This window comes from Brachionichthys hirsutus, chromosome 2 (assembly GCF_040956055.1).
Source record: "Brachionichthys hirsutus isolate HB-005 chromosome 2, CSIRO-AGI_Bhir_v1, whole genome shotgun sequence".
NCBI lineage: Eukaryota > Metazoa > Chordata > Actinopteri > Lophiiformes > Brachionichthyidae > Brachionichthys > Brachionichthys hirsutus.
The window spans coordinates 7,522,599-7,549,956 of NC_090898.1; the positions used below are offsets into that span (position 1 = coordinate 7,522,599).

The following is a 27,358-nucleotide window of genomic DNA, read 5'->3' on the forward strand; positions in this document are numbered from 1 at the left end:
AGGTGGATGGGGAATTGTGTGTTATCTACAAGCATGGACATAATAAAAGAAACACGTGTAGTACAACACGATCTCAACTCAACAACGTCACAAACTAGAGGCTGAAAAATGGAGATTTGGACTGAGTCCTCCAGTAAGTTAACCAAACACTAGAATAAAATGTGCTTTTGCATATTATAGAGATGTAGAACAGTCAGATAAATATTTGGCTATTCAAAAAAACGACAACAACCTTTGGTCCGTTAACTGTATTCACATCAATCATCAACAATCTGTCTTTGGGCCTTTCTGTGTCATTGACAGACAGTTCAGAAATCTTTTAAAAACACTGCGTTAATGATAAACGTTGCAAATCTTTCCTCTGAGGTTTCTGGGTCACGCTTTAAAGTGTCATCAGCGCTACTTATGTGCAATGAATGTCAGGCAGCTATATCTTGATTTTACATCACTGACGTCGTGGCTAAGCTGTCAGTGAGCCTTTGGCTGTAAGGAAATATGCTGCTGCTGCAGAAAGGAATCAGTAAAGTAAAGTCTCCCACCGCCACAATTCATAGAGAGGAAGGTTAAGAGGCCTCGAGCCACTCGGATAAGCATAGCAGATGGAAAGGTCAGTTATGGGATAAATGCCGACATCTATGCTTTAAAAAAATGAATGCCAAGATAGCGGAGCCTGAGAATTAGAAGGCAGTGAATGCAAAGAGCCAATCTAGAGGAACATAATTATGAACTTCAGCTTTCAGGAGTGCAAATCACAGGCACATGCTGATTAATGGCACCAAAGATAATAGAACTGATGCCGGCCAGAAGGCATAAAAGAATCAAACCAAATATTTGAGGAATGACTTGCACACTTAAAAATAGGCAGCCTGCAAAGGGAATGAAGGGCCTTCCAAGCCAAGGAGAGAGAAGAAGAAATGCTACAGATCGATACACATTGCCTTAGTCATCTGGGCATCCAGCCCACAGTAATTCAGGTGCTGTCAAAGCATAATTGAAGAATGACGCACTGGGAGTGTATACACTGAGCCAGGAGATCAGGTTTCGGCACGTCTGTGGAGGCCTTTCAACATGGAAGGATACGCGAGACTTTGTTTTGTGGAAAGACTGATACAACTTCCAAGTGAAAGTATACTTTCACTAATGAATCTTTTACAAGTTGCACAGTAGCACTAATGAGTTACTCCTACAGACAATCCCCTTCAGAGAGATGCAGAAAGAGGTTACAAAGATACACTGTACTGAGAGGAAAGTGTGCGTGGGTGTGAGCAAATGGCTTTCTGAGGTGCATGGATTTGGATCAGACGAAGTGGCTATTGTGCTTTATGTATAAAGTGACTCCTGTAGCAGTGAAATGTGTTTTCATGACCTTTTTTTTCCTCCCTCAGACTGGCTTAATCAGAGAAATGTTTACCCCTGATCTAAATTTTTGAAATAGGTGAAGGAAGGTTCAGTAATAGCTAGAAATTATAGGTTTTTTTTGTCTGTTGCAGCTTAAAACATTACGATATTTATCTCAATAATTGCTTCTCTGAGAGCAGGAACACGAGGAAATTGTTATCAAAGTGTGTGAATGCATATCTCTGTTCGTCTGAATTTATTAGGTCAAAGGTGACACCATATTTTGACATTAATTCTGCCTTAATCAGGTGTTATGATCTACAAACGGTGTGAATATGCATAATTTACTTATTCATCTGAGATTTTACCTTACATCAAGGACATAATAAGATGGACATTGTAGATGTGTCGCATCATACAGTACAACACCGGTCACTTGTGACGACATAGTGCTGCAGCATCATATACTGTATGTGATGAATGTTAATGAGGATTTTTGCAGCAGTTGCATTGCATAGGCCTTTTACCACAAATTTGCAAACCTGCATCTTTGGTCACTGAACGTTTGCTTATAAATATACAGAGACTGCTGTGAAGAAGAGAAAGAGACTGGCGCACCATTGTAGTAAATCTTCATCCATCTAAAATGTATGAAACCTAACTCAAGTCCACTGGCCAGTCAGTCATCTGACAATAGTGATCAAATGAAGGATCTAAATGTAACTCGTATAAAATTGAGGATTGATAGGTATTTTTCACATTAGTAGGCTATAGGTATTTTTGATTTTTTTTTTTTTTAAAGCCTGGGATGTACTTTTCTGTGGGCTCTCTGCCCAGGCCTCATCAGTCAGGGAAATGATGATCTGTGACAGCAATTATGTTAAAAAGGTGGACACATGTAAAGGTGCTGCAAACTGAAATCAATACAGAGGAGCTTTCATTACAAACAGACAACTAATCAATACTCGGGGAGCACTCCAGCTTAGAAGAGTAAGTTTTACTCAACTTCCTGTGAGTCTCGACAGGCAGCGGTCTGCTGCATAATTCAGAGACTGCTGCTTAGAAGGGAAAATGTAAATAATTAAACATTTTATGTCTTCAAAGATACACTGTGGCTCCGCGCAGGCCTTTCGTTGCGCTTCACCCTCCTCTTGTGTACAGCAGGTGGAGCACAAATGTTGAATCTACTCACTGACATTAAGGAAAGAGCAACCGAATTCTCGTGCGCTTATGGCGCGCTTATGGCTCGCCGAGCGCACATCGGATGTTACCCCTTCAAACATTTGTAAAGTACAAATAATACATTGTTTGCGTTGTTTTTGTTGATGACGGAGTAATTAGTGCAAGTCCCACAATCTTTTTCCAATCCCGAAGACAAAACTTTGCCCAAAACTTTTCCACACGCGTAATATTAATCCTCCCCCCCCCCCCCCCCCTCCGTACAATTACATCTTAAGCTTCCTTTATCTCCTCTCTTGCGCCCCTCTTTGCATAAACTTACCGGTCCGGCGCTGACTCCTCTTCACCCTCATCCATTCAAAAGTTTGACTGTTTACGTCCACCTTTTGTTGTGATTCCAGTCCGATGCAGTTGAACTCCCCCCGCGGCGACGTCAGTCTCAGGGCCGATACGGGAGTCGATTTGAAAAATGCACTGGTAAGTGACTCAAAACGGGGATGGGAGCGCTTCGTTTGCTATTTTACGCACAGCATCCGTGTCCAGGACAACCCCTGCCTCTTCGCCCTGCGCCGCCAGGGGACACGGGACGAGTGGGGGGCAGGCCGGTGTAGAGAAGCCCTCGAGAGAGCTCCCACGCTGGAGGAGGGCTTTCCAAAGAAGCGCACAGAGTCAAACTATTGGAGAGAGTTAAGCGCCGGGGATGCGGTATATTCAAGCCTGCAGGCTGTGCTCCAACATCCAGTTTCCCCGCCTCAGCACGACTGCCGAGATTAGGATCGGTCCTGCCGTCCAGGTCCCGGTTTATGGCCTCTTTAGCTCGGCAGCAGCCCATGAACAGAGGGCTACTCTCCCCTTTGGCCGTTAAACTCTTGATAGGTAGTCATTATCACTTCTTCCTGCGTAATCATTGGACGGGGTTTGACTTCATGCCCGGCCTCTCAGGCGGCTGGACGACCGAGGGGACATTCCTCACAGCAGAAATCAGCAGTCCCTGATTGATAGGGATGACGTGCCCTCCTTGTCTCGGCCAATAGCTGCATGGACATCTCTGTTATTCGAGAGGACAACACGGATTATCGGAATAATATTGAGAAACGCATTTATGGTTAAGATTTTTGATGGTGTCACAAAGACGCAGGTCACAGTGGGGGGGGGGGGGGGGGGGGGGGGGTAGCAGCAGAATGTTCATCGTCATCGTCACAAATATATGTGGGCCTTCCCGAGCCCAGGTAGGCTGTGACGTCAGATTAAAAAAAAAATTGGTCTCAAGAGAAATGTCTTTTGGGTCAAATTCTTTGATTTTTATTATTTTTCACAACAACAATGAGAACTTCTTTTCCCAAAAGATGATTAACATAATGTAGACATATAGCTAATGGTTTATGTAAATTTCCCAGGGCTTCTTCAAAACCTGAGGCCATCTTTAGCAAAGAGCTTAGGTCATGTGAAAGACACACTTAATGGGTTCAGAGGTCGTGACAGCTGGTATTTAGAAGTTCAGTGGCGGCAGATTTGTAATTAGCCTCCAACAAATACGAAGCACTGCGTGGCTCCGGTCTGAGATAAAAGTTGAAACAGACAGGACATGCATGCTATAAGTTAAAGCAACTCCTCTCTACAATATCTGATCCTTCTGCCAAAAAGTATCACGTCCATATGTAAGAGCCCAAAAATCTGTTTTTAGCTCTGTACATTTCTCCCAAACACATCTAAGTGATGAATCACTCTGGTACATTTCATGCATGTGCAAGCAACATGACATTCTGCTATGTAAACCTGTGTGACTAAACAAATATGCACTTGCAAACTACACACCGATGAGTTGGAAATAATGCATGCGAGTTCAGGGCTATCGGGTCACTGCTCTTAAAGAGCATGCAAATAATGCAAGTGAACTGTGCTTTGGTGCAACAGTCGATGCAAACTCCGCCGGCAGCTCAGCAAGTACAGAAGGAAATGTCAAAGAGCTCCACAGTGCAGTACCCCCCCCCCCTCAACTTCGGTGACCTACTTTCAAATCCACATTGCTGCGTGTTGCTCAGCCTGCGTGCACATATTTAGGTAAAAAGTAATAATATAATAATATTATGACATAATCATGTTGTGTGAAGTGAAATGTCTGGCTGGCCCTGCTGTAGAAGACCTCAAAGGTTGACGAAATCCATCCAACTGCATTTAATTATTTATAAGACATACATTGGAATAATTGTACAATAATTATGCATGGGATATTTGGATTAAACACTACATTATTCTTCTTATTTTTCTATTGTTATTATTATTATTATTATTTACTATTAATAATTGAAATCATCACCTGTCACGCGTGATAAAAACAGAACGGCTAACCACATTGTCCATTTATTTGAACAGCGTAATAATATAAGTCTCCAGAAATCACGAAAAATGTCAGCGTAATGAACAACTTCTAACTGCATTCTGACTACACATAAATATGGCGTCCCAGCTGTGGGATTTAATGGGATTCTAGAGGCAGCGATGTGCTGAATGACTGAGTGCAATATATCCCTTCTCTTCATGCATTCGCAGGGCGCACTGATCCATCTTCATGTCAGCTCGGAGGTTACTCAGGGTTCACGCGCTGGCTTGTTTCTCTCCTCCACACTCAATAAATAAATCTCTGCAGCTTTCTGTTTACCTCCTGAATATAAATTTGTTTGCAGTCGATCGAAGACCTGTGCGGAGGTATTAGAAATTGTATTTCTGTAATGGCTTTCAGCAAGGTGGGGGGGGGGGGGGGGGGGGTGTTGCAGAGAGGGTAAAAAGGAGAAGGAGACGAAGGGGAAAACAGGTGTGAGCCATTCCTTCCCTCCTCGTATGCAAACGAATTTGTAAAAAACAAAAAGGTAGCAGTCTCAGTCTATTACAGCCCTATAACGTAGTCAAATTACATTTAGGCTACAAGTAAGTAACCTTTTTTCAGCAGAGCAATCCCTGTTTGTGCCATATGTTTGATTAACATATTTGAAGTGATGTTCCACATCACTGCTCAACACCTTTATGCAACAGAAGTTATATTATCACATTAAAAAAACACAAGTGACGTTAAGCTGCAGCTCCATCCTCTGGACAGCTTGTACCCCCTAAACAACAAATTATATTGAGATGTTTTAGAGATAAGAAAGAGAATAATCTCACAATTTCAGTGAAATGGATCCCGCAAATTTGAATTTGATTTCCCTGAAACCAAATTCTGAACTCCATTTACACGCGGACAAATGTGAATATCCCTCTCCGAAACCACCTTAAATCTCAGCGCAGGCATTTCCACCATGATCATTGTCTCTATTGTTTTGACTGGAGGTGAGGTAAACATGGCAGCACTTGGCTGGCTGCAGGAGGCAGGCCAACGGAGACCATATTGACTGATGTTAATTTGTTTTGCATCCATCCTCTGATGTGTGACAATAGGCAGCATGAGGCCGTGGGACAAGGATGGTTCGTGCTTGGATTGCCTCCATGCTTTGAATTTAACCCACATCCTGATGCTACGACTGCTGTAGACACTCGAACCATGTCTACGGCCACCCAGCGCTGCCGGGGCCTCGTTATACACCAGCTCTTGACCCTCATCAGATGCTGGAATTAACCATTGCTGACAGATGACCGTCACCACCAGCAAGAGCGTTCACTGCATGATGATAGCCATCTATGTTATGTTTATGGAACTGATGCTCATTAACACGGCATCTTGATGGAGCTGTGATAGGAATGTGTTTTAGTAAGGCAAGAGAAGGAAAAGGCCACAGTCACAAAGAGAGATATTCAAGTGTCGCGCATTGACCGGTTGAAAGATGGCTATCTATATGATTGATAGAGCATGTCCATGTTTCTCAAGTATTGACATATTTTGAAAAATGGTGATGTCAGCACTAACGTTTGGCTCAGTGGCCCACACACAATCCAGGGAATACCACTGGAAAACAACATTAAAATAAAATCCATTGGCTAACGGTGTAAAGGTCTGATAATTGTTCTTGCTTTGTTGAATGTTATGAAATCTGTCAAAGAACATGAACATAATCATAAATCCAATGTAATATACCGTGCAAATGGGTGAAGACATTACAGATAACGGCTCAACAGTGTGACAATGAAGCAATTCTTTGCTAATACCAGGACTTTTCAACAATAGCCTGTAGTATGTGCCGTAGCGCTTCACAGCTTCAGCGAGCCAAGATGTTTTCGAGTCGGCAGAATCCCAAACATCATGACAACATGCCATCAGTCATCTTCCCCCCAAGCTGCTGCGTACACTTGTGTGTTTCCAGAGTTCTCACTGGGGGAAATGAGTGGGGTTAAACATGAAACAGGAGGGTATGTTCATCATTGCAGCAGAGCCTGTAATCGTCTCCCTCATGCTGCATTGTTCTCACTGCAGGGAAAGAGAAGCAGTGTTTTTTTTTTTTTCTTGGTTAAACATCCCCTGCCTCTTCACAATGCAGATCAGTATTCGTCTTTGCATGCTAATCATGTTTAATAACAAAATGCTGATGGAAAAAATTACACCATTATTAATGACAAAAAAATCTTCTGCTGAGATATACAAGAGGCTTGTTCAGAAACACTGCACTCTGGGAAAAGTTTGGAAGTGAGAGGTACATGGGAAGCAGGCTTTAGGATATTTGCAATACTATAAATATGGGATATAAATATATTATATTTCCAATTAGGCATCTTTAAGGTTATTCAGATTTCTCTCATTTCTCTCTGACTGACAGTGACACGTTGTCTGTCAGCTTGATGCTGCTCCTCATTGATGCTACATAAAGTTTACACTGTGAAAGTGAAATTAAACCTGATTTTATGGGTACTCCATCAAAAGGAAATATTCCAGATGTCTTGTGAATTATTTTATACATTTCTCTGAAATTCAGACTGACATGCATCTGCAGAGACTTTGGTCTTGCCAGTACAATATAAAATAAAGTAATCTGTCTTAAAATATAATGTTTGGCTGTACGGTATGAGTTATTGTTTTGTCAGAAATGTTCTATTTATTTAGCTTTATCTATTTATGTATTTACAATTTCCAAACATCAGTTTTCTGATGTATTTTCCTCGCTGTGAATGCTATCTGTCAGTGAGATATTTCAGTGCAGTTTTTTACGTAAGAACAACCAAAAAAAAGAAAACACATTGATCAGATTCCGTGTGATGAAGCCATTGGGTGTTAAATACTCCTTGAGAAATCAATAATGGTCAACATGTGACATTTAGCAGTGACTGTTGAGATTACAAGTTCATTCATTTAGCTCTTCGGTGGGAGAAGGGAGCTTCAGCGGTTGACTCTCTCACTTTTCACAGAGGAGCTCACCACAGCTGAGACAGTTTCATCACCAGCTTACCTTTTTTATTGTCACCGATCATCCTTAACTGGGAAGCATTTAAAATGTCATTGATCTTGATAATGTCGTGCCATAATATGACAGTAACAGTTGTATGAGATTCAGGAAGTCAAATTTCCAAGATTGATGAGTCGTAGCAGTTGAGTTATAATCCATCTACCTGAGTAATGCTCAAGCTCTGTTCCACATGAAGGAGCAGACAAATAAATAAAACCCATAAAGGTGACACAGGAAATTGATACTTAACAATTTTCTTGAGCAACAAGCACCTGGAGAGACTGTTGGGCAGCAGTTACTACGGTGGAGGGAAAGGTTGAGAAGGTTAATAGGTCATAAAAAGAACAAAAGCTCCTAAAGACCAGGCATAAAAGTTCAGGGTTCCCCTCTGTAATGGATCAAAGTATGACTGTGAGATGTCTTTACATATATTTCATTACAGAAATCACTGAATCCTCAAGCATTGTAATTCAAAGTAAAACTATTGATCTTCTTTGACACTGTGTCCATTAGGTTATAGTAAATTCTGCAGTCTGGCAACGCGATGTGAGAAACACACAGCACACAGCTGACATCAGAAATTCAAATAGCAGTCTGTTTCTGTTGATGTTACCATTTCTCAGGTCAGAAATGCACTGGAAATAACTCATGGCAACATATTTCTCCAGGTTTTATTTATTGTGACAACTCTCATTTGCTAATTGGCCTCTTTGATAGGCTAAAGGAACACTTGAAACATTCATTTTCTTAATAACTGTGGATAAAACCTAATGTAACATTCCGTGCAATGCTCAAGAGGTACTGGAAATATGTGTGAAGCTGGGTTTCTCATCTGATCCATTGTTTTGATGGCCATCTTGAGCCTCGCCTTGTATTCTGACATTCTGAAGTGATTTAAAGCGGCGATGATCGGAAACTCCACATGCTGTGTGCTTAGTCTACACCTTTTGACTTGACATGCACAATGGTTCCATGAGAAGGTTCTTTTTTGATTGAGGGTTGATGTCAAGTCTGTCAAAGTAAAACTGATCTCACTCATGTTTTGCTCTAATTACACCTCTTTGTCAAAGTGTCCTGTGAAAAAGAAACTGGAAGTCTCCACAAAATATAAGCATTTTGTGGAATGTCTTGATCATTAGGCTGCGTTTACATGGACACATTTAATCGGATTAAAAACCTGATCAGAATAAAAATGCTTCATGTACACACCCAAATCAGATTAGTCTGACCCGTTGAAGTTCAATCCGATCATGATTTTTATTCCGATCGAGAGCGGTGATTTATAACAATTGATAATCCGATCGGGGCACATGAAAACGCTTATTTCGATGTGTCGGTACAAGCCGCCCTTACTGCGCATGTCTGTGACGGGCGTATGTTATTATCTAGTTGGAGCGGAGCGGGCGAAAGACAGAACTGGTCAAAATCTGAGACAAACATATGGAAGGAGGACAGTAACAGCGCAAACGGGTTTTTAGGGTCCATGAACACAGGGCATCCGGTCATAATTTTAATCCGAACGCTGATCGGATTAAATACATTTTGTCCATGTAGAACGCAGCCACTTTACAGTGAGGGTATGCACACCAAATTATTATTCGCTCTAACAATAAAGACCAACAGATTATTCTGATGGTAGGGTAAGATTCATGCTGTAGGTGAATAACAGAGGCAAATAAGTTGCTTCAAACATATCTTTGTGAGAGACAGCAGTTTTATTTTCATGGCATTTTACAAAATATATGCACAGAGCATTTTTCAAATCTAACCCCAAAATCAGTTTAGCAACAGCTGCATATGGGACAGTGGTACATCAGTCACTGTAAAGGAATCAACACAAAACATTTTAAAATTAATGATGGACCGTAACTAAAGCTGGTTTCATGGCACCATAACGTGCATCATTTATCACTTCACAGATCCACATAATGCATCACTCCTGTCTGATCTAATCCCACAATTAAAAGAAATGCGCAGGGCTTTTAGGATTTGTGGATATTCCTTGTGAAACAGATGTCATCGAATGAGGAGGTCAAGTGAGCAAAAAGAAAATAATGTCTTTAGCTGCTAATAGAAGTGAGAACAACTGGCTAACTTAATGTTGATGTGTTCCCACTTGCAGTGGGGCCCTGGTGGTAAGGGGCTTGCCGTGACCCTTGGGGTTCCCCCCTTGACCCTATGCTCAGAATTACTGCACTTTAGTGTGTGGGTGCGTCTAGAAAGAGAATATGGTGAGCCTCAGCACCATTAACACCATAAATCACTTGGCATTTCCAAGAATCTCAGGAATCCAACACTGTCTGCTTCTTCTCCTTCACAATCTGACGTCTATTTGTGTCTTTGTGGATGAACAACTCTTACATTTGTTTTCTTTAATTTCTCAGCTGTCATCATCTCTTTCTTACAGATGTGAAGCATTTCTTTTATTCAACACTTTTAGCTTCAATATTGCTCCCGTGACACCTACTGAGACCTGCTGAAAGTGGTGTCAAATTCTTACCAAATGAAAGCTGATCCACAGGCTCATTAGGTAATACATTTGGAGCATTGAGTCCTTCCATCTTGGACCGGCACAGGATCGGTTTCCTCTGAAGCGCCCCGATTTCACAGCTGTCAGTATTTTACTCTGACAGCTTATTTACAGTAAGGCCACTGATATAAAACTTTCAGCGTGTCCAAAAAGAGTTTACGGTTCTGTTTGGAATATTGGTGCTTTGGTTCTTGCAATCAAATGTAAAACAAGGTTTAATCTCTGTCTGTCTTCTCAGTATAATGACTGATGAGCCAGAGAGAACCTGTAGGCAGTATGCATATCTTAAAATCTCAAGTTAAAAATAGCATGGTGAGATTAACGTTTCCATCTTATCCTTTACAGTGAACTGACTTGTTATAGAGCCGATGGTGCAAATCGGCAGCCTTGCTCCTGGCAGTCTGCCCCAGGGCAGCTGTGGCTGCAGTAGTAGCGTCACCACCACCAGGTACGGAGTGAATGAATAATGCACGATGTAAAGCATCTTTGCGTGTCCAGAAAAGCGCTATATAAGACAAACGCATTATTATTATTATTATAGTGGCAAAGAGTATGTCGTTAAAATTACAAACTATCCTCATTTTTGTTTTTAATAATATGTTGTCACCTGTGATTGAATCTCATTGGTCTGTTGTGGCCTGCTCAAAGGGCTTCTAAGCTGCACTTCTAACATGCTCTCTTTGAGGGAGACCAGTCCCAACTTGCAGCACTGCAATTTGGATTTTTTAAAAAGAAAAGTGCAGAGAATGAGGAGGTAAGGCATCTTGTCATGGTGCCCAGTGGGTTCAGAGTTTCTGGTTGGAGTGTCGGAAAGACTGCCTTGTCTCGTTGATTAATGGTGGGGAGGTTGGACGCATAGGAGAGAGGAAGAAACTTATGTGCTAAGATTGTGCAACTTGAATGAACAATACCGTAGAGATTTCGATGAAGATGAAAATTCATTGAATTTTATTATTGGATCTCCCTCATTTTTTCCCCATTTGGGATCTAATCCAGGAAACCTTTACAATTAAATACTGCAAGAAATAAAAATGCAATTCTAATCGGCTATGAGTAGGGTAAACATTGCACAAGAGCTACACTTTTCCCAAATGTTTTTTATTAAGGAAGTATCAGTTTATAACAACTTCATTAAACAAGAACAGCATCAAAGATTTGCTGTGTCCTTTAATGGCTTTAACAAAAATATAACATCATTCAATACGGACATTATACTGCTCCTTCACTGTTAAAGCATCTTACACAAATTACCATTTATTCAAAATACATAATGAAAAAAGAGGTTTAATGTGACACTTAGAAAATATGACAACCACTTAGCTATTATCTGACAACAGAAAGAAAGAGAAAACTCACTCAGTGTGTGTGTGTGTGTGTGATTCCCACGTGCATTAAACATGCAACGGTGATACAAATGTAAGAGCCACGAAATTACAGCAAAACAATGTGTAATAATGAATCGCTCATATGCCTTGTGCATGCTGTGTCTGTACAATATGAGCAGCAACTTTGAAGACTTGCAGCTTTCAACTTACCATGCCTGAGAGGCAGAAATGATGGCACTGTAGCTCTCCTTTCATTAAGATATGCTTACATAGTTTAATTAAAATATTTCATGAAGGCTGAACGAGTATGTTCAGGGGATTTCAACTCAGAGATGCTAATCAGGCATACTCCCATCTTTCATAAGTAAGTGAAAGTGGATGTATCATTTATGTTTTGATGAGCACGGGAGGGATGGCCCTAATGGGGCCCTAGAGCCAGTTTGAAATGCCAGCATGGTGATGACTATCTATGCCTGTACTGGTGGGCAGTGGACCATTTGCAACAGATGGAGGTACGCAGCTCAAATAGGGCAGATCTACAGGGTGAACACACTGGCCACTAATGTGAGAGCCAAAGAAAGAGGAGGGCATCGGAGCGTAATCCATGAAGTGCGGCTCGGAGGAGGAGGAGGACGACGATGAAGATCTAGCAACACATGCAACCGGAAGCCTCAGGTCCTCCTCACATGAGTTCATGTTCAAGGTGGGGTCACAGGGAGCCCACTGGGGCATATCTGCTCCCGTTCTGTATTTGTGCTCCTTCTTGTACCTCACCCTGCGGTTCTGAAACCAGATCTTAACCTGGCGATCGGTCAGCTGCAGCCCGGCGGCCATCTCCAGCCTCCGAGGGCGGCACAGGTAGGGGCTTAAGTGGAACTCCTTCTCCAGCTCCAACAACTGGCTGTTGCTGAAAGCTGTTCTCTCCCTCCTGACGCCAAGGCCTCGTCCGGATGACAGGCCCACCACCACACCGCCGCTGACTGATGCGAGAGGGAGCACATAAAGAACAGGAGGTGTTGAAATCAAGTACCACATATCTAACAGGTCTACCTTGCAGTAGGACTTCAGGAGCCAGAAAGACTCATGTTAATCTTCAGCCAATCAACCTGGGACAGAATAGGGCCCTCTGCTCTTCCTGTGCATTCAGTCATAGCTAGAGGCACTACACGAGACTGGCTGTCTACTGTGTCATGTGTTCGGGGGAAAGTTACCTCCAGAAGAAACAGTCTGGGGAAAACATCTGACAGCACTACAACTGCCTGACAGGCTGCATTAATCACAGCTACACACGGAAGCAGACCTGCCAAAGCCGCATCTCAGTCACTTAAAAGGTACCTTGGGACCACCCCTGAAAATAACCACCATTAGAGATTCCATTTGACACGTATATGAGCCATTCTGGGGCCCTGTTGTCCTGTTGATAACAATATCCCATGCAGAGGTTAATGGCTATACTTATAAAGGCCTGCAGTGAAAACTGCACTTTAACAACAAGACTACATCCTCCTCATTGTGTACCAGCTTGTTTGTAATGGAATAACATGGAGTACTACTGAATCGAAAAGAACATGTCTGTTTAAAATATTACATGTATTTAACCACATATCTGGGATTCTTCTTTTGTGTTAAAACTGATTCTGCACAAAAACAACTGAAACATAATTGTCATTGTTGACTGGCTGATCTGATTCATTGCATGGATGCGCTAAAAGAAGCACCAGTGAATGAAGTGGCACCAGAACAGCATACAAGTTTATTTTTTGTGTGTGTAGACCACTCCCCCCATGCCTTCCCCATTAATCTGTTAATAAGACCGGAAAAACAAGACTATGACACTCATTCATAGACTAAGTAAACCTTCAGAGAAGAAAGAGCCTTCACATCCTATGAATAGACTTTTTTTGAATGATGGATGATGAAGGTGACTCACATGACAAGTGACGCTTTTGCTTGCTTTACTTTGAAATTATGAAATACTTGGGAGCTGGCTGCATTTTAGAATCTTCTTTAGAAAAAGATTGAACTTGTATAAAGTCACATTTCAGAGCTGTCGGTGCACATCCACTGCTCGAGTGGCAGGGATTCTCATCAAATCTGGGATTTGTGACTTCAACAAATTCAGATCCCTCATCAAAGAAGACTGTGTCAACAATATTTAGCGATTATAGTTAATAAGTAAATTATAATAAATTCACAGTTACCAGATTGTTCAGAGTTAGTTGTCCGTGGATTCATCCAGGGAAACATTACTCCTGAGTGGCAGATGGCGAGTAGACTGCAGCTCCCGCTCTTCATGTCCAGTTCGCCCTTGGTATGGCAGTGAACCAGAGGCTCCAGTGGGCGCTGAAACTGCTTGCCTGAGTTCAACCTGGAACTGACATGAGCAGAAGAGGTCATGTTTTGCTGATTGAGTTCTGCTTCTTGGCCATCTCCACCAGCTCCTGCACTCGCCCTTAGTTTTGGCATTTGTCCAGAGCTCACAACAAAACTGTTACCACGCAGCTGCAGTAGGAGATCAGACTGTTGGGAGTCCACGAACCCAGTTAATCAGACTGTCTCAAAAAAATAATAAAAAAAAAACATGAATGAAACGGGAATCCCTCAACAGTCATAAGACCTGGAATTCTGTTGATCCAATATTCGATCAGAATTAACGTAAATGTATAAAGGCATGGAGGGAAGAACACTTGGAGCAATAATGTGGCATTTGAATAATATTTACCAGAGGGGCGCCGCTGTCACGTGTGGCCGTCCTCCAATGGCGGAGCTCCGGAGGTGCTGCGAAATCCGCCGGCAATTTGGGACGCACGAAGACGCTCCTGCGATATTTCTTCAGGCAGCATTACTATGAGCAGCCAGTGTTCCTATACATAGGAATAAAAAATATATATATATATGTATATATATATAACGGATTATAAGCCGACACCGACAATTAAGCAATCAGTGTAGAGGAAGGTTACACGGAGAGAGGAAAATGGCACAGAGGAGGGAGACAGACAGAGATCACAGTGTGGTGAGGAACGTGTCATTAGACACTCAGTGTTGATTTTGTTTTTTTACATGAACTAGCTCTTTTGTCAGGACGCGCTTATTAGAAGGAATCGCCGCCTGCAGCTGCACATCCTGAAGCTTTCAGTCAGAAAAGGCGAGGCGATCCTTGCTCTATAGGCAACCTCTATACCAGCTGGGATGATATTCTGGAAAATAACGGTGCCCCCTCATTTTGTTGTGTATATTTTATCATCATATTAGATGCTTAAAATATATATTTTTGCAACGAAGCATTTTTACTCAACTGAACAAACTGATAAATAATAGTAACTCCCGTTTTTCCTGCCATTACCTTCTCTGTCTTCAAAATTCAGCAATAAAGCTACTCTTTGCCTAAAAAAAGTAATAACTCTGATTATATTTGATAATTAATTAGAAACTATTTTAACTGTCCTTTAAAAATCGGCGTGCTTCCCGTTGAATATACAGCATATGTCTGAGTAGAGGTTTAGCCTTGACTTAATAGGATTCACTGGGAGTGGTCAAACAAAGGCATGACAGACATTATCCACACAAAGACAAAGGAGGCAACCATTTAAGATGTTTTCCACAGCATAATTCCGCGCATTTGCATTAATCAGGCACCGCTGTACAGTATCAAGTGTCCCTTTCTGTGGCTCTGTGGGGAAACAGTCAAACACTGTGGACACTTTTCACAGTAAACATCCCTCAAGCTGCAGGCAGGACGGACAAAGACGCGCGGAAGATATTATCCAGACACCCATGCGCGTCTCTTATCAGTTTAAGTGGAAGGACAATTTTACAACTTTATTTAAAACCATGTAATATTTTTTTGCCCAAAAGCTCCATCAAGTGTGGCATAACTAAGGTACAATTTAAAAAAAAAAAAAAAAAAAATTGAGTTATCGCAAGATTTTAAACAGCCACTGAAAAACCATCTGCAGAATTACATTTGCATATTCCATGCAACGATCAGTCTTATTGAACCAGGCTGTGGATAGAAGTTCCTTCTGGTGCTTCACTGCAACAAAGCGAAAACCCCTGATGTCTCCCGCTGGTGATGGATTATGCACTCAGGCTTGCAAGAAGAGCCTGTCTCTTTTCCGTTTCACCCCGCCATCACTGGGGTTTCACCTGAACCTCCAGAACACTGTCTATTTATTTCTTTATTTATTTTTAAATAAATGTTCTAGTCTTGAATTTCCATTCAATACATCTCAAGGACATAATAAATTTCTAACTCCAGCGCGCCAGGCTTACTGCTTAACACACATTACATTTTTTTTTTAACTGAATGAAATGTTGCTTTTTGAATTTATTTTTCGAATTCAACGTTTAATTGTGCAAAATTCTAAATGTGTTCAGGGTGTTCAAACTTGAAAGAAATTACAGCGGAGGTAGCGAGTGATAAATCACAAATGCTCAGTAGGCCTCAAGTCTCAATTTTCAACAGCACAAAATGAACATTTAAAAATTATTAACAGCTGCTTCTCTTGTTTTGCATCACATTCTACCTATTATTATTATTATTATTATTAGAAGTATTAGCATTATTGCATCAATATTAAAAGTAATAATAAGGACACATCCATCAGCACTAACTGAAATGGGGGAAAGTAATTATTATATTCGTTTTGTTTTCCTTGCCTCACACCCTTGAACCTATTCCCTGAATTGGAGATAGAATCTTTGATGTACTAGCTCAGCAAGACCATAATTTAGCTCCTCCGCGCCTCCACCACAATTCTCCGTGAACTCTGTTTGAACCGCCTCAGTGACAATAAATCATTTTTCTCTCTCACACAAAAGCGCGCCGTTCGCTTTCGGTGTCAACCCTTTTACAATTCCTCCTTACCTTCTGCGCGCTCTCGCCTGCTGACACAAACAACCAAGGAAACCGTCGATAAACTTTTATTTTTCATACCAATAACTTATATAGAAAACTGCACTATAGGGGGACGAAAGGGGGGGGGGATCTGCACCCGTGCGCATGCGGAGGGAAGTCTGCGCGGAACGCGTTCTCTTATCATTTATTTTTGGTTTTCCATAGATTACATATTCTATACCTTCTACAAACATAATTGTTTTCAGAGCTCAATAAATGCACGGATCAGTTAATGCATTTCAGGGGACCGAGCTGCAGACAAGAGGAGACTGAGAGAGAGAGAGAGAGAGAGAGAACTGGGAGACGTTAATGGGCAGAGGATGCTGTCGGTTAAAACGGTGCATACAAATGGCGCTGTCTTGGCAGAGCAAGCGGAAGATTTATGGGCCCGGTGCCCTATATTGCTGTAAACAATGCAGAGTGAATGAAAGGACTAGAGTTTGCACACTGCACTTCATAAGTGAGGAAAGGACGCACATTGTCATTTTCCCAAAGACCACTTTTGTGTAAGCACGCATGTGCATTGACTGAGAGTATAAATTTGGGCCTGCTCACACCAAAGTCCGCTACAAATCCAGTCTGCGTGTGGACAGATGCAAATCCGTCAGTTCTGAGCCATGAATAGCAAAAGTCAAATTTTGAATGAATTTTATCCAGGAGGAATGTGATTTTCAGACTATAAGTATGATAAATCAAAATGTAAAAACTAAATTCTACATGAGAAAATTCTGTATTGTTCTTGTGACATCATATATATATAAACAGCATGCAGCATGCACGGAGATGCACAACCTAATTTGGTTTGTTTCTCAAATGCACGATTTTCACTCGAAGCAATGTATATATTTTAGCAAAGATTCCAGCATATAGCTTATCAATTAGACTGGAGGTTTTAGCAAGGCTGTTGTTTTACCTTTTGGAGGTGAAGTGTACTTTTATTTCTTTTTATTCTGCCTTAAGGTTCCCTTGACTTTTCCATCCTCTGCACAAATATCCAACTAACATGCAATATTATAATGGCTAAACCTCGGCTGATGGGCTCAAACTGTAAGATTACTGCAGTTGAAATGCAACTTGTGATCACACAAAATATAGGAGAATAATTTTCAGAGAGGAAATGCAATTTAAAAAGTGTATTTTCATTTAACCTACACATAATTGTCGATCTACAGTCTCCGGATCCCATATTCAGATCAATTCTACTAATGAAAAGTGAATAAAATAATCATAACTCAATCTAGTTACTGTCTGCCCCCCCAGTGACACCTTGAACTGAAGGAAAATGACTGCAATGTCTAAGGTTCTCAACGATGCAGCAAATAGGCTAATGAAAAATTTCCCAACGAGGCGTTATGATGACATTAAGCATTACTGGCATGTCTACCCAGGCCATCATCTCCAGCGTGATGTGCTGTTGAAGTCTACATTTGGATATCAGTCTTAATCCAAGATGCTTTCTCCTCCCTTCTTTAAAATGTTTGCCATCACTGACAGCAGAGCAGCAGGACATGCAAGGGTTTTATAATCTGGTAATATGTATGTACACCCAGAGAGAGAGAGAGAGAGAGAGAGAGAGAGAGGGGACAAAAACATAAACAAAAAAAAGAAAAGACAGGGTGCATCTGCTCCCTTGACTGAACGGATGGAAGATTGATTTACGGATTTATGACACACCCACTGCTGGTCAATGCAAGACTCTGTCCCTGAGAAATAACAGCGTGACCCCAGCTTCAACTCTCTGCCTTTATGCAACTGCCATGGCTGCCGTTTCAACACCATCACAACACACCGACCCATGGACCTCTTATTACCGTCCGAAGTGGTTGAAGAAGTCACCTGAGCGTTGTACTGCCAAGCACAGCTGATCATTTGTCAGTCCTTTATATAATCATTAGGCCTATGTATTGTGTATATATAAATTATAGCGATTAACAAAATAATAATAATAATCATCAAATGTCTTATTCAACAGTGTCAAGTCAGAAGAAGAAACATTCAGCAAGGGCTGAGGAAGTGTTGAGGAATTCAAGGCAATAAAAACAGTACAGGCCTATTCCTACAGGTTAACTGTAACTCCTTTAAAATTTAAAATGAATGTTTGTCACTCATAAGAACAATAAAGTAAAAAGCTATTAGTGGCAGACATTTATATTATTCATTATTTATCTTGATCGTCTGACAGGCAAGTTTCTTTGCAGAAATGAAAAGTAAACGGTGCGTGCTTAAAAAGCAATATATATATATAACAATGACAAATATCTAGGCAAATTTGAAGAAACAATTCCATTGAACAATGTTTAACCAACGTTTAATAACAAAACACGAGGCGAGACTGATTTATGGTTGACAGGCGACACGAGTTTATATTGTTTAAGAGTTACTTTATATCACACATTGTTTATTCTATAATAAATCCTCTTAGACCTTATATGGGCGTATTCATTACATCCCTGGCAAAGCTGAGACAAGTAAAAGCCAAGAAGTAAAATCTCCGCAGCGTGCCTCGTGTACTGTGTTTATACAAATCTTCAAGAGCCAAAAGCGACTTCCCGTCATTGTTCGAAACTTGAGCTCCTCTATAGCCTCGGTTACACGCACGTACGCGTGACAGACATTGAGATGGTTGTTTTTCTTTCATTGGCAGTTGTTTAAATATCCAATATCTAATATAATGCAATGAGAACATTTAAAGATGCTCAATGCGAGACCTTGGAGTTAGTTTTAAATGAATAAACACAAAACTTTTGCTCAGAGCTGCTGACCTGATGACAGTTATTATCAAAGTCATGTGACCAAATAGCTATTTTTACTCCCTCTTGCTTTGAAGCTTGTATCTATAATTAATCTCTGGAGAATTTGACCTTCTTTATAGCATGCTGCTACATCTATTTAATTTTTTTATTTCATTGTTTAACACTTTAATAAATATGCATTATATCAAAACCCCTCTGTAATAATATCAAACGTCTTATTTCTACCCTATCGTTGCGCTAAAGCTTCAAAACCAAAACGTCCTAGCGTGTCTGCCATGATGGTTGTTACGCACCTAAAATGATAGACAAGCACCTCAAATAGTTTGCAACTCAGTTTGGGAACGACGTCAGATGCTTGCGCATGCGTAAAAGTCCCGTATAGGACTATTGGGACAGTCCAGGAGTTGTCCTGGGCTTGTCTAACAAAGGGAGCCTCGCTTTCGGTGATGCCCCGCCGCAGGCCTCTCCGCGCACAACGCAGAAACATCCACAAAGAAAGCCGAGTCTGAGGGGGGGGGGGGGTACACGTTAGAGAGTGAGTCAGGTCACAGGGTTGGAGAGGTCGGCCATCCAGGCTGGAATGAGCCTAATGGGACAGAAAATGTGTCCTTCTGGTGAACTCGGCCTTCTCCCACTTCACCCCCAAACTTCAATAAAGTAGCTTTTCACCCTCACGACATGGAGGCGACAGGGCCTAGAAAGGGGTTGGAGGGATGCTGCGACTGTGGCGAGAACATTAATTTCTCTAATCTGTCCAGCAGCATAAAGGCTCCAGGGTTCATTTTTCAGCGCCGTCTCTTCTACTACTTCAGAGCTTTTCCAAAGCAACGTCCAGAAGGCAGAAACATATTATCTATATATATATATATATTACCACTTTGGACGGGCTAAATAGAGTTATTTCAAAGTTAATTTACTGTCTCACATTTGGGACTGATGGTAAAGGATACTGCCGGGTATATCATGACTGGTGCGCTGAAACCTTGTCTGTATAGTCAGAGCTGTTTTTCCACAACACAACACAAAGCTCTGGAATGAAAGGTTGATGATAAATACCTCTATCTTTTGTGTTCTTTTGCCTCCCACCACGCGAAGCATCTTTGTAAGGCCTATTCATGTCACAGTTTCAATAATCTATCAAATCATTGCGCATATTTGGGTTCATGCATGATGGTTAAAATGGAATCCCTCATAGCAGCTCTGTCCACAATTTATTTTCTTAAAAAAGAAAGAAAGAATGCAGCTAAGTTGGATTCATAATTACCCAACTTGAGTTTGTGTAATTAACATTGAAAAGAGAAAAGAAAGGCTGCACCATGCAGTCGTAACTGCTGTGTTCTTCCTATCAGTTGAAAATTGGACGATGACGTCATTTTCGATTTTATTTATTTATGAATTTATCTCTACTCTCGCGAGAAGCAAAATGCCAAACGATTGAGTAAACAGTAAATATATATAAAATAGTTCATACAAGCATAAAACAAGGAGTGAACCCGATAAAATGTCGACAAAGGTCAGCTTCTTTATTCCACCATCGTCACTGAGATATTTGACCAACACCACATGACGCAGTATATTGATTCTATCAGCAGTTAACGACTTTATTTTATTTTTACATTTGTTTAACATTTGAAAATTCACTCTCATGGCGCAGCTGACTAAAAAAAAAAAAAAGTAGGGCAGCTATAGAGGTTACAAAATGAAAAACAAAAAAACAAATCACAACAATCTAGAATCTATAACACATTGCAAATGCCCTCTAAACGTATCGCATGCAGCTTTGTGTTCAAGTCAGGACGACGGACGGAAGCAGAGAGCCTCGGTGACGGGAGAGGAGTGCAGTGCGTGCTGAAGGGCCTCGGCGTCTCCGCGCTGCCCTTCAGGCGTGCGAGGTTGGACGGAATGGGTAGCGCAAAATATCTTCAGAATTTAGAAGTAATTTACAGCCTCAGGAGTCAGGCTGTAACACACACACACACACACACACACACGCACACACACACACCTACACACACACGCGCACACAGGCTGTACTCACTGCTAATGGATGTACTTAAACAGATTTAATACACAGTGATTTTTCGTTCCTTCTTGTGGAATGATAAAAAATATTCACATATACTTTTTAAAAGTGATCTTTCCAAATAGCTAAAACAAGAGCAGACCTCCTCTTGCCTAGAATGAGGTTCGACCAAATGTATTTAAAACTAGTAGACACTCACTGTTTTATTGACCAATATGATTAGCACAAGTACACTACACTCTGTTTATTGCATTTCACAATAATCTGCTTTTTAACGGCCTAAAACACAACATCAACATCACAAAACCATATTGCAAATCAAAGTCCTGTTTCTGAAATACACGAGGTAATTCACACATTATTGTCCCAAAACATATACAAGTTCAAGATCAATGGTGTGTTCCAGCTTTGTATACCAAAAATAACTATCATTATATTGATTTCCTTCCAGTGTTGTTTTTGAAATAAATATATTGTGCATTTCACCATGGGCAGCAGGGCAAAAAGAATGGCCCACAATAACATTTGGATAAAATTTATATTTTTTTCTACTTTTTCCCCCTTCATTCAAAACACGTTTTAATAAAAAACATTTTTAATTGAGCATCAAATAAATTAAACCCTGTTGTCACGTAAAAACAATTCATCGGTATTCGCAGTAATCCATGCTATATAACATGCGTTTTATATAACGTTGGACTTAAAGGAAACCGCACAAGATAGCTACGAAAAACAAAATATATAATTGTTCTATAAATAACCAGTTCTTTTCTACCCCCCCCCCCCCCCCCCCCCCAAATCCCGGCTCCTTGGGTTTATAACCTGGTAATATCCTCGCCATGCTGCGCTCCGGTGAGTTCGTCGGTGGCACCAGTGTTAATGGCCGAGGCAGCGGCAACAGCGCCGGCTGCCGAGCTTGTGTTGGACCCAGAAGAGGAAGACGATGATCTCACTTTGGTATTCGGGAGCCTGTGGTCCTTTTTCCATTTCATCCTGCGGTTTTGAAACCAGATTTTTATCTGCCGCTCGGAGAGAACCAGGGTGTGGGCGATCTCGATGCGCCTGCGTCGAGTTAAATATCGGTTATAGTGGAATTCCTTCTCCAATTCTAAGACTTGCTGCCGGGTATACGCTGTCCTCGACCGCTTGGGCTCCGTCCCATTGTAAGCCGAGTTCACTGCGGGGGGAAAAAGGAGAAGTGCAGAGAAAGGGAGACAGAAGGGAAGAAAGGAGGGGTAAACAAGGATGGCCTCAATTTGAGATATGGCTGCAGAGATTTATTGGATATGAATGTTTAGCTGTTTGAGAAATTTGAATGAGAAGTTAAAAACTTCTCAGCGTTAATGAGAGGAACTCTGATCTAAATTATTAATGCAACATTACAAAGATCTTTTTCTCTCTCTTCTTATTCATTTCTCCCTAGCTCTCTCACTCTCTCGCTCTCTCTCTCTCTCTCTCAATCGCACAATACATAACAGCAGAAGCCACATGGTGATACGGCTGCCCTGAGTATACCTCGGCTATAAAATTTATGGTGGGTGTAATTACCAATGCCGAGTCGTAAATCCGCCTCAATTGTGCCATTTCAAAGGCTTCCCTGCTAGCAGGAGAGGGGCTGGCAACGAGATGGGAGTCAGAGGGACTGATAAAGGGAGGGAAAGGGAGAGAGGGGCGCGAGGAGCGCAGGGAACATAAACACACAAGTTGCCTACCAGTGCTGACGTGGATCTTCTTCATCCACGGGTACACCACGGGCTGCTTGGAGGAGGCTGTGCCGTTTGGGTGCTCCGGGGTGGCTTGGTTGCAGGCGGAGGTTGCGGCCGGTGGGGTAGCGGGGGACATGGACAGCTGGGGGGTTTCACACGAAGCGGGTTGCCCTTTCCCTGTCAGGTGCGCAGATTGGGGTATTCCATGTCCCCTCGGCGTGTCGGGCTCAGGGATGCTTGCACAGTTAAACTGGCGCTCTTGGTAGCTCGCCCGCGGAGGATACAACTCCTGATGCTGATGCTGGTAGCCAGGGTCCCTGGTGCGGCTGTAGTATTCTGGACTATGCTCGGGGATGTAGTTATTTTGAGAATATTCCTCGCATGGAGGAAATTTCGGATCAATGTAGTTGGACTCCATCAAATACGAGCTCATGATCATTAATTTCTGGAGTGGAAAATAATTTTTCTAGCTTTGTCGTTTTTCTGCTCCATAAAGCCCTCCTACTTGCGAGCAGCCCTGTAAAGTTAGTTTTACCACGTGACCAAATGGTCCAATAGCGGAGTAAGAGGTAGTTCCCGGATAAGGAACCAGAGGTATTTAGCATACCTACAGTCGCCATTGTAAGCACCAATCTCTCTCTCTCTCTCTCTCCCTCTCTCTATTTCTCTCTCTCTCTACACCTCTCTCTGTCTCACTTCACATGTCTCTCTCCCTCTCTCTCTCTCTCTCTCTCTCTCTCGTTCTCTTTGGTTGTATTGCCAAGGCAATTGATCTTGAGGACAAAACTATAGTAGCTATATGCTGACCAAGGAAAAATAAAACAGGCAAAATCCACCAGTCTCAATTATTCAAAAGGACAATGATTCGCCAAGGATAAGGAACAACAATAGCAAAACCAATCATGTTGTTAGCCTGCATGCCTTATGTAAAGGTTATCTGTTAATTAATGCTTGCATATTCTTAAAAAAGAGCAGAAGCTTAAAAAAAAGATTACTCTTAAGAATTTCAGCTACATTAGTTTTGTGATATTCCTTCAACAATTCCAACACCAATCTAAAATTGGTTTATTGTGGATCACAGCGTGGTAAGAGTCTCTCGAGGAGTGTCTGAAAATAGGACGGATTTATAATGTACAGAAAGGTGGACGGTCACTGTGGCTGCAAATAAATAAATGTCATTCAATCATGAGATACAGTATTTGCTTGTTTTCTTTATTCTTACAGGCTCTAAAGATATTTAATCAAAACTGGGTGCATGCCATTAAACAATGAACCTCATTAAATGAAGGATTCAGAAGCTTTTAAAGATTTGACCAGCTTCAAAGATCAGCTGGAACCTGAGGTTGTGGGGTTCAACACTAAAAAGAAAGATCTCAAGGATAAAGAAAAATATATAAACACAAGGGTCAAAGATCCATATTTAACATCATGATGCCTCAACATCATTCTAAAAGGGAATGGAGGATATATGTCCTCTACTGACTGACTATTAAACAAATGCTGCACTTGTTAGACTTCACATTATTTCCTGCATGTTATTTTATTCTTTTGTTGTTGTTGTTGTTGTTGTTGTTTTGTTGTAGGATCTCATGGGTGGGGCTGGAGTGATTAAAAAGCAGCACTTGAATACCGTGTGCTCTCTTGGAATGTGCAGCAGGTGAAAGATGTCATTGTTTACATTCATGGAGATGTATTGGAATCTACTTTATTCACATTTCTTCCACTTTCTCAGGTAATATAAGTGCTAGTTCCTGGGTAAAAATGATGTTTACACCATTTAATAGCTTTATCAACAATGATAATGATTAATAAATAACTTATAACAACAATAACAGGTGCAGTATTGGAGTAAAAATGAAGGGCTCCCTGTGAATAAATGCATTCTTTATTATTATTATTATTATTATTATTATTATTATTATTATACTGTTTTAGTCTAGGGCACATTTTTACACATATAATGTACCACTTCACAAATTTTAATCTGTACCTCTAGAAGATAAACACTTAGAAACATGCCTGCATTATCTATATCTGCTATAGATTCACGCACTTGCCTGCAATCAAGAGCACAAGCAAAAGAAATGATAAACCACTGATGTATGAAGCGCTGTGATTACAATTTCGCCAGCAGAGCAACATAATAATACCAAAATGAATTCACAAACTGGCCACCATAGCACACAACTGCTGTGGCGTCACAAACCAGACAACGGAGCATTTCATCCGGGTTTACAAACCAGTACGAAGCGGGACACAACCATCATGGGATTACAGCTCCATGTGAAAAGTCCTTAATATGATGGTGAACATTATGGTCCATTAATCTAGCTGAAGAGGAGTTGCATTGTCTCGCAGAGAACTTGGACCATTTGATTGGCTGTTGCAGACCAGAGATGGTCAGAGCGTTTAGAAACAGCTGTCCTCCCTTACATCAGATTAAAGCATCCTTTTATACCTGCAGGACACAAATCCTTGCAAAATAGGAGCAAATTTAAATTATTTAATGTTATTATTGACTGTGTCTGTGAAGGTCATTGTCCTCTCATTATGCATATCTTAATTTTAATTGTTTATAAAAGCCCCTCTAGGGACAAGTGCTGCAAATTAGCTTCTGCTATAAGCACCACAATGCAGACATCAGACTGTTGTTCTACAATCCGTTTATGTTTTTGTATCTGTCCCTACAAAATAAACTAATAAATGAATAAATAATACTGCTCTTGGTTTACTGCTTTTTCAACATTGAGCAGTACTGTTTTATTTTTCTAGGAAGCTTTCTTAAGGTCTGAATAAAACATACCACAACTGTGCAAGTGTTGAGGAGCAACAACCAGAGTTTATGGGGGGGAAAGAGGAAGACTCTGAAGAAGATAACATTGCTCCATATGTTCAGACATTTATGATTTATGTGGAAACATATTTACAATACTGTTGCCTCCGCCTGCAACCAAAATGTTTTTTTAAAGCAAGCCTCTCAATGTAATCAAAAAACAATGTGTGGTAATAAAATGTAATCTGATTTTGTCCTGCAGTTCTACTTCTAAGTCCAGAGACATCTTTGGTCGTAGAAATAAAGAGAAATGTTAATTATTTAGCAGCCTCTCAACCAAATCCAGATTTTATGTCTTGGTTTTGACATCCAAAATCAAATTACATTAACATATTATAAGAAAAATCAATTGTTTAATACAAGTTACAGATGCATGCATGCTATAAAAAAAAAAACCATGTCTGAGCAGAAGTTACTACACAAGTCAACGTATTGGTCAACAGTAGCAGATTGGGAAATGTAGCTTCACAGCAATAATTATATCTTAGAGTAAAAACTGTCTGGCTGTCCTGTTTGTAAAGAAAGCAGATGACATATCTATTACCACTAGCGAGGATGTTGGAGGCATTTTATAGAGCAATAAAAGTCGTAAATCAGTCACTTTTAAACGACCCCTGGTTCCGAACGTGTTTTACAGAGTCTGGCAAAGAAGTAGCCGCTCACTGCACGCATGGGTTTGCTCTCTGTAGGCTACCTATACACAATCTGTGACTGTCTGGACTATGAATACACTTTGTGACAATGTTATTGCATTGCTATAGTATACCGGAATGCGGGCTTCAGGTGCACATCACGGATCGATGCTTATGTGTGCAATGGCAGAGGAAAAAAGCCAGAGATGTGATAAGAAGCAGAAGAATCCAGAGGTTGGCGAGGTTTTTCAGTTGCCCATGTATTCCTGTAGAGACGTATTTGCGACTGCTGGTAATTCACACAAATTCGGTTCTACAGGGTACATATAGACAACTAATGTGTTTTAGCTTAGAAACCGCAACGTGATCGATCAGGCAAAACTCTATGCTGAATCGAACTGTTCTGCATATGAATGGAGATCATATACCAAAAATAAGACGGCACAAACCGTGCATTAAAAACAAGCCGCAAAAAATGAACCAAATATGTTCTAGAATTAATATATTTACAAGTGACAGAAATGACTATAGCCGCGTTTCATCTGCAACAGACAGACACACAACCACCGTGTTCAAAGGACAACAGGGTCTCTGTTCTGGACATTCAGCCTCGTGCCTTTGGGCTAGCTCCCATATATGAATATTCAGTCACAAACAAGGGGAATACAAAGGACGGCGTGACAGCACTGATGAAAAATAAGTTTCCATTGTTCCCAACCATTTCTTCTGCCCCCCCATTACCATACTGACCGCTCCGTAACCTTTCTTCCTGC

The 27,358-nt window shown here is 41.1% G+C and overlaps 2 protein-coding genes and 1 pseudogene across 2 annotated transcripts; all 3 read right to left on the reverse strand.

Moving 5' to 3' along the window:
- LOC137907964 (uncharacterized) overlaps positions 1-3,349 on the reverse strand; it is a 23,352-nt pseudogene extending 20,003 nt beyond the window's left edge.
- An 8,818-nt stretch (positions 3,350-12,167) lies between these two features.
- On the reverse strand, positions 12,168-14,282 carry LOC137907984 (homeobox protein HOX3-like; the record flags this gene model as incomplete). Its single annotated transcript, XM_068752351.1, has 2 exons — positions 12,168-12,718; positions 13,940-14,282. Coding segments are annotated over 2 exons (894 nt in total), but the record flags the coding sequence as incomplete, so codon positions are not given.
- Positions 14,283-22,229: 7,947 nt separating this feature from the next.
- hoxc4a (homeobox C4a) lies at positions 22,230-23,559 on the reverse strand. Its single transcript, XM_068743917.1, has 2 exons — positions 23,127-23,559; positions 22,230-22,591 (listed from the first exon to the last, which is right to left on the reverse strand). The coding sequence occupies exons 1-2, from the start codon at positions 23,557-23,559 to the stop codon at positions 22,230-22,232; spliced, it is 795 nt and encodes a 264-aa protein (XP_068600018.1).
- Positions 23,560-27,358: the final 3,799 nt, after the last annotated feature.

Coding starts and splice junctions, on each gene's coding strand:
- hoxc4a (XM_068743917.1), bottom strand. CDS start 23,559: ATGATCATGAGCTCGTATTTGATGGAGTCCAACTACATTGATCCGAAA. Junction 22,592..23,126: donor GAAGATCCACGTCAGCACTG/GTAGGCAACTTG, acceptor TTCCCCCCGCAG/TGAACTCGGCTTACAATGGG.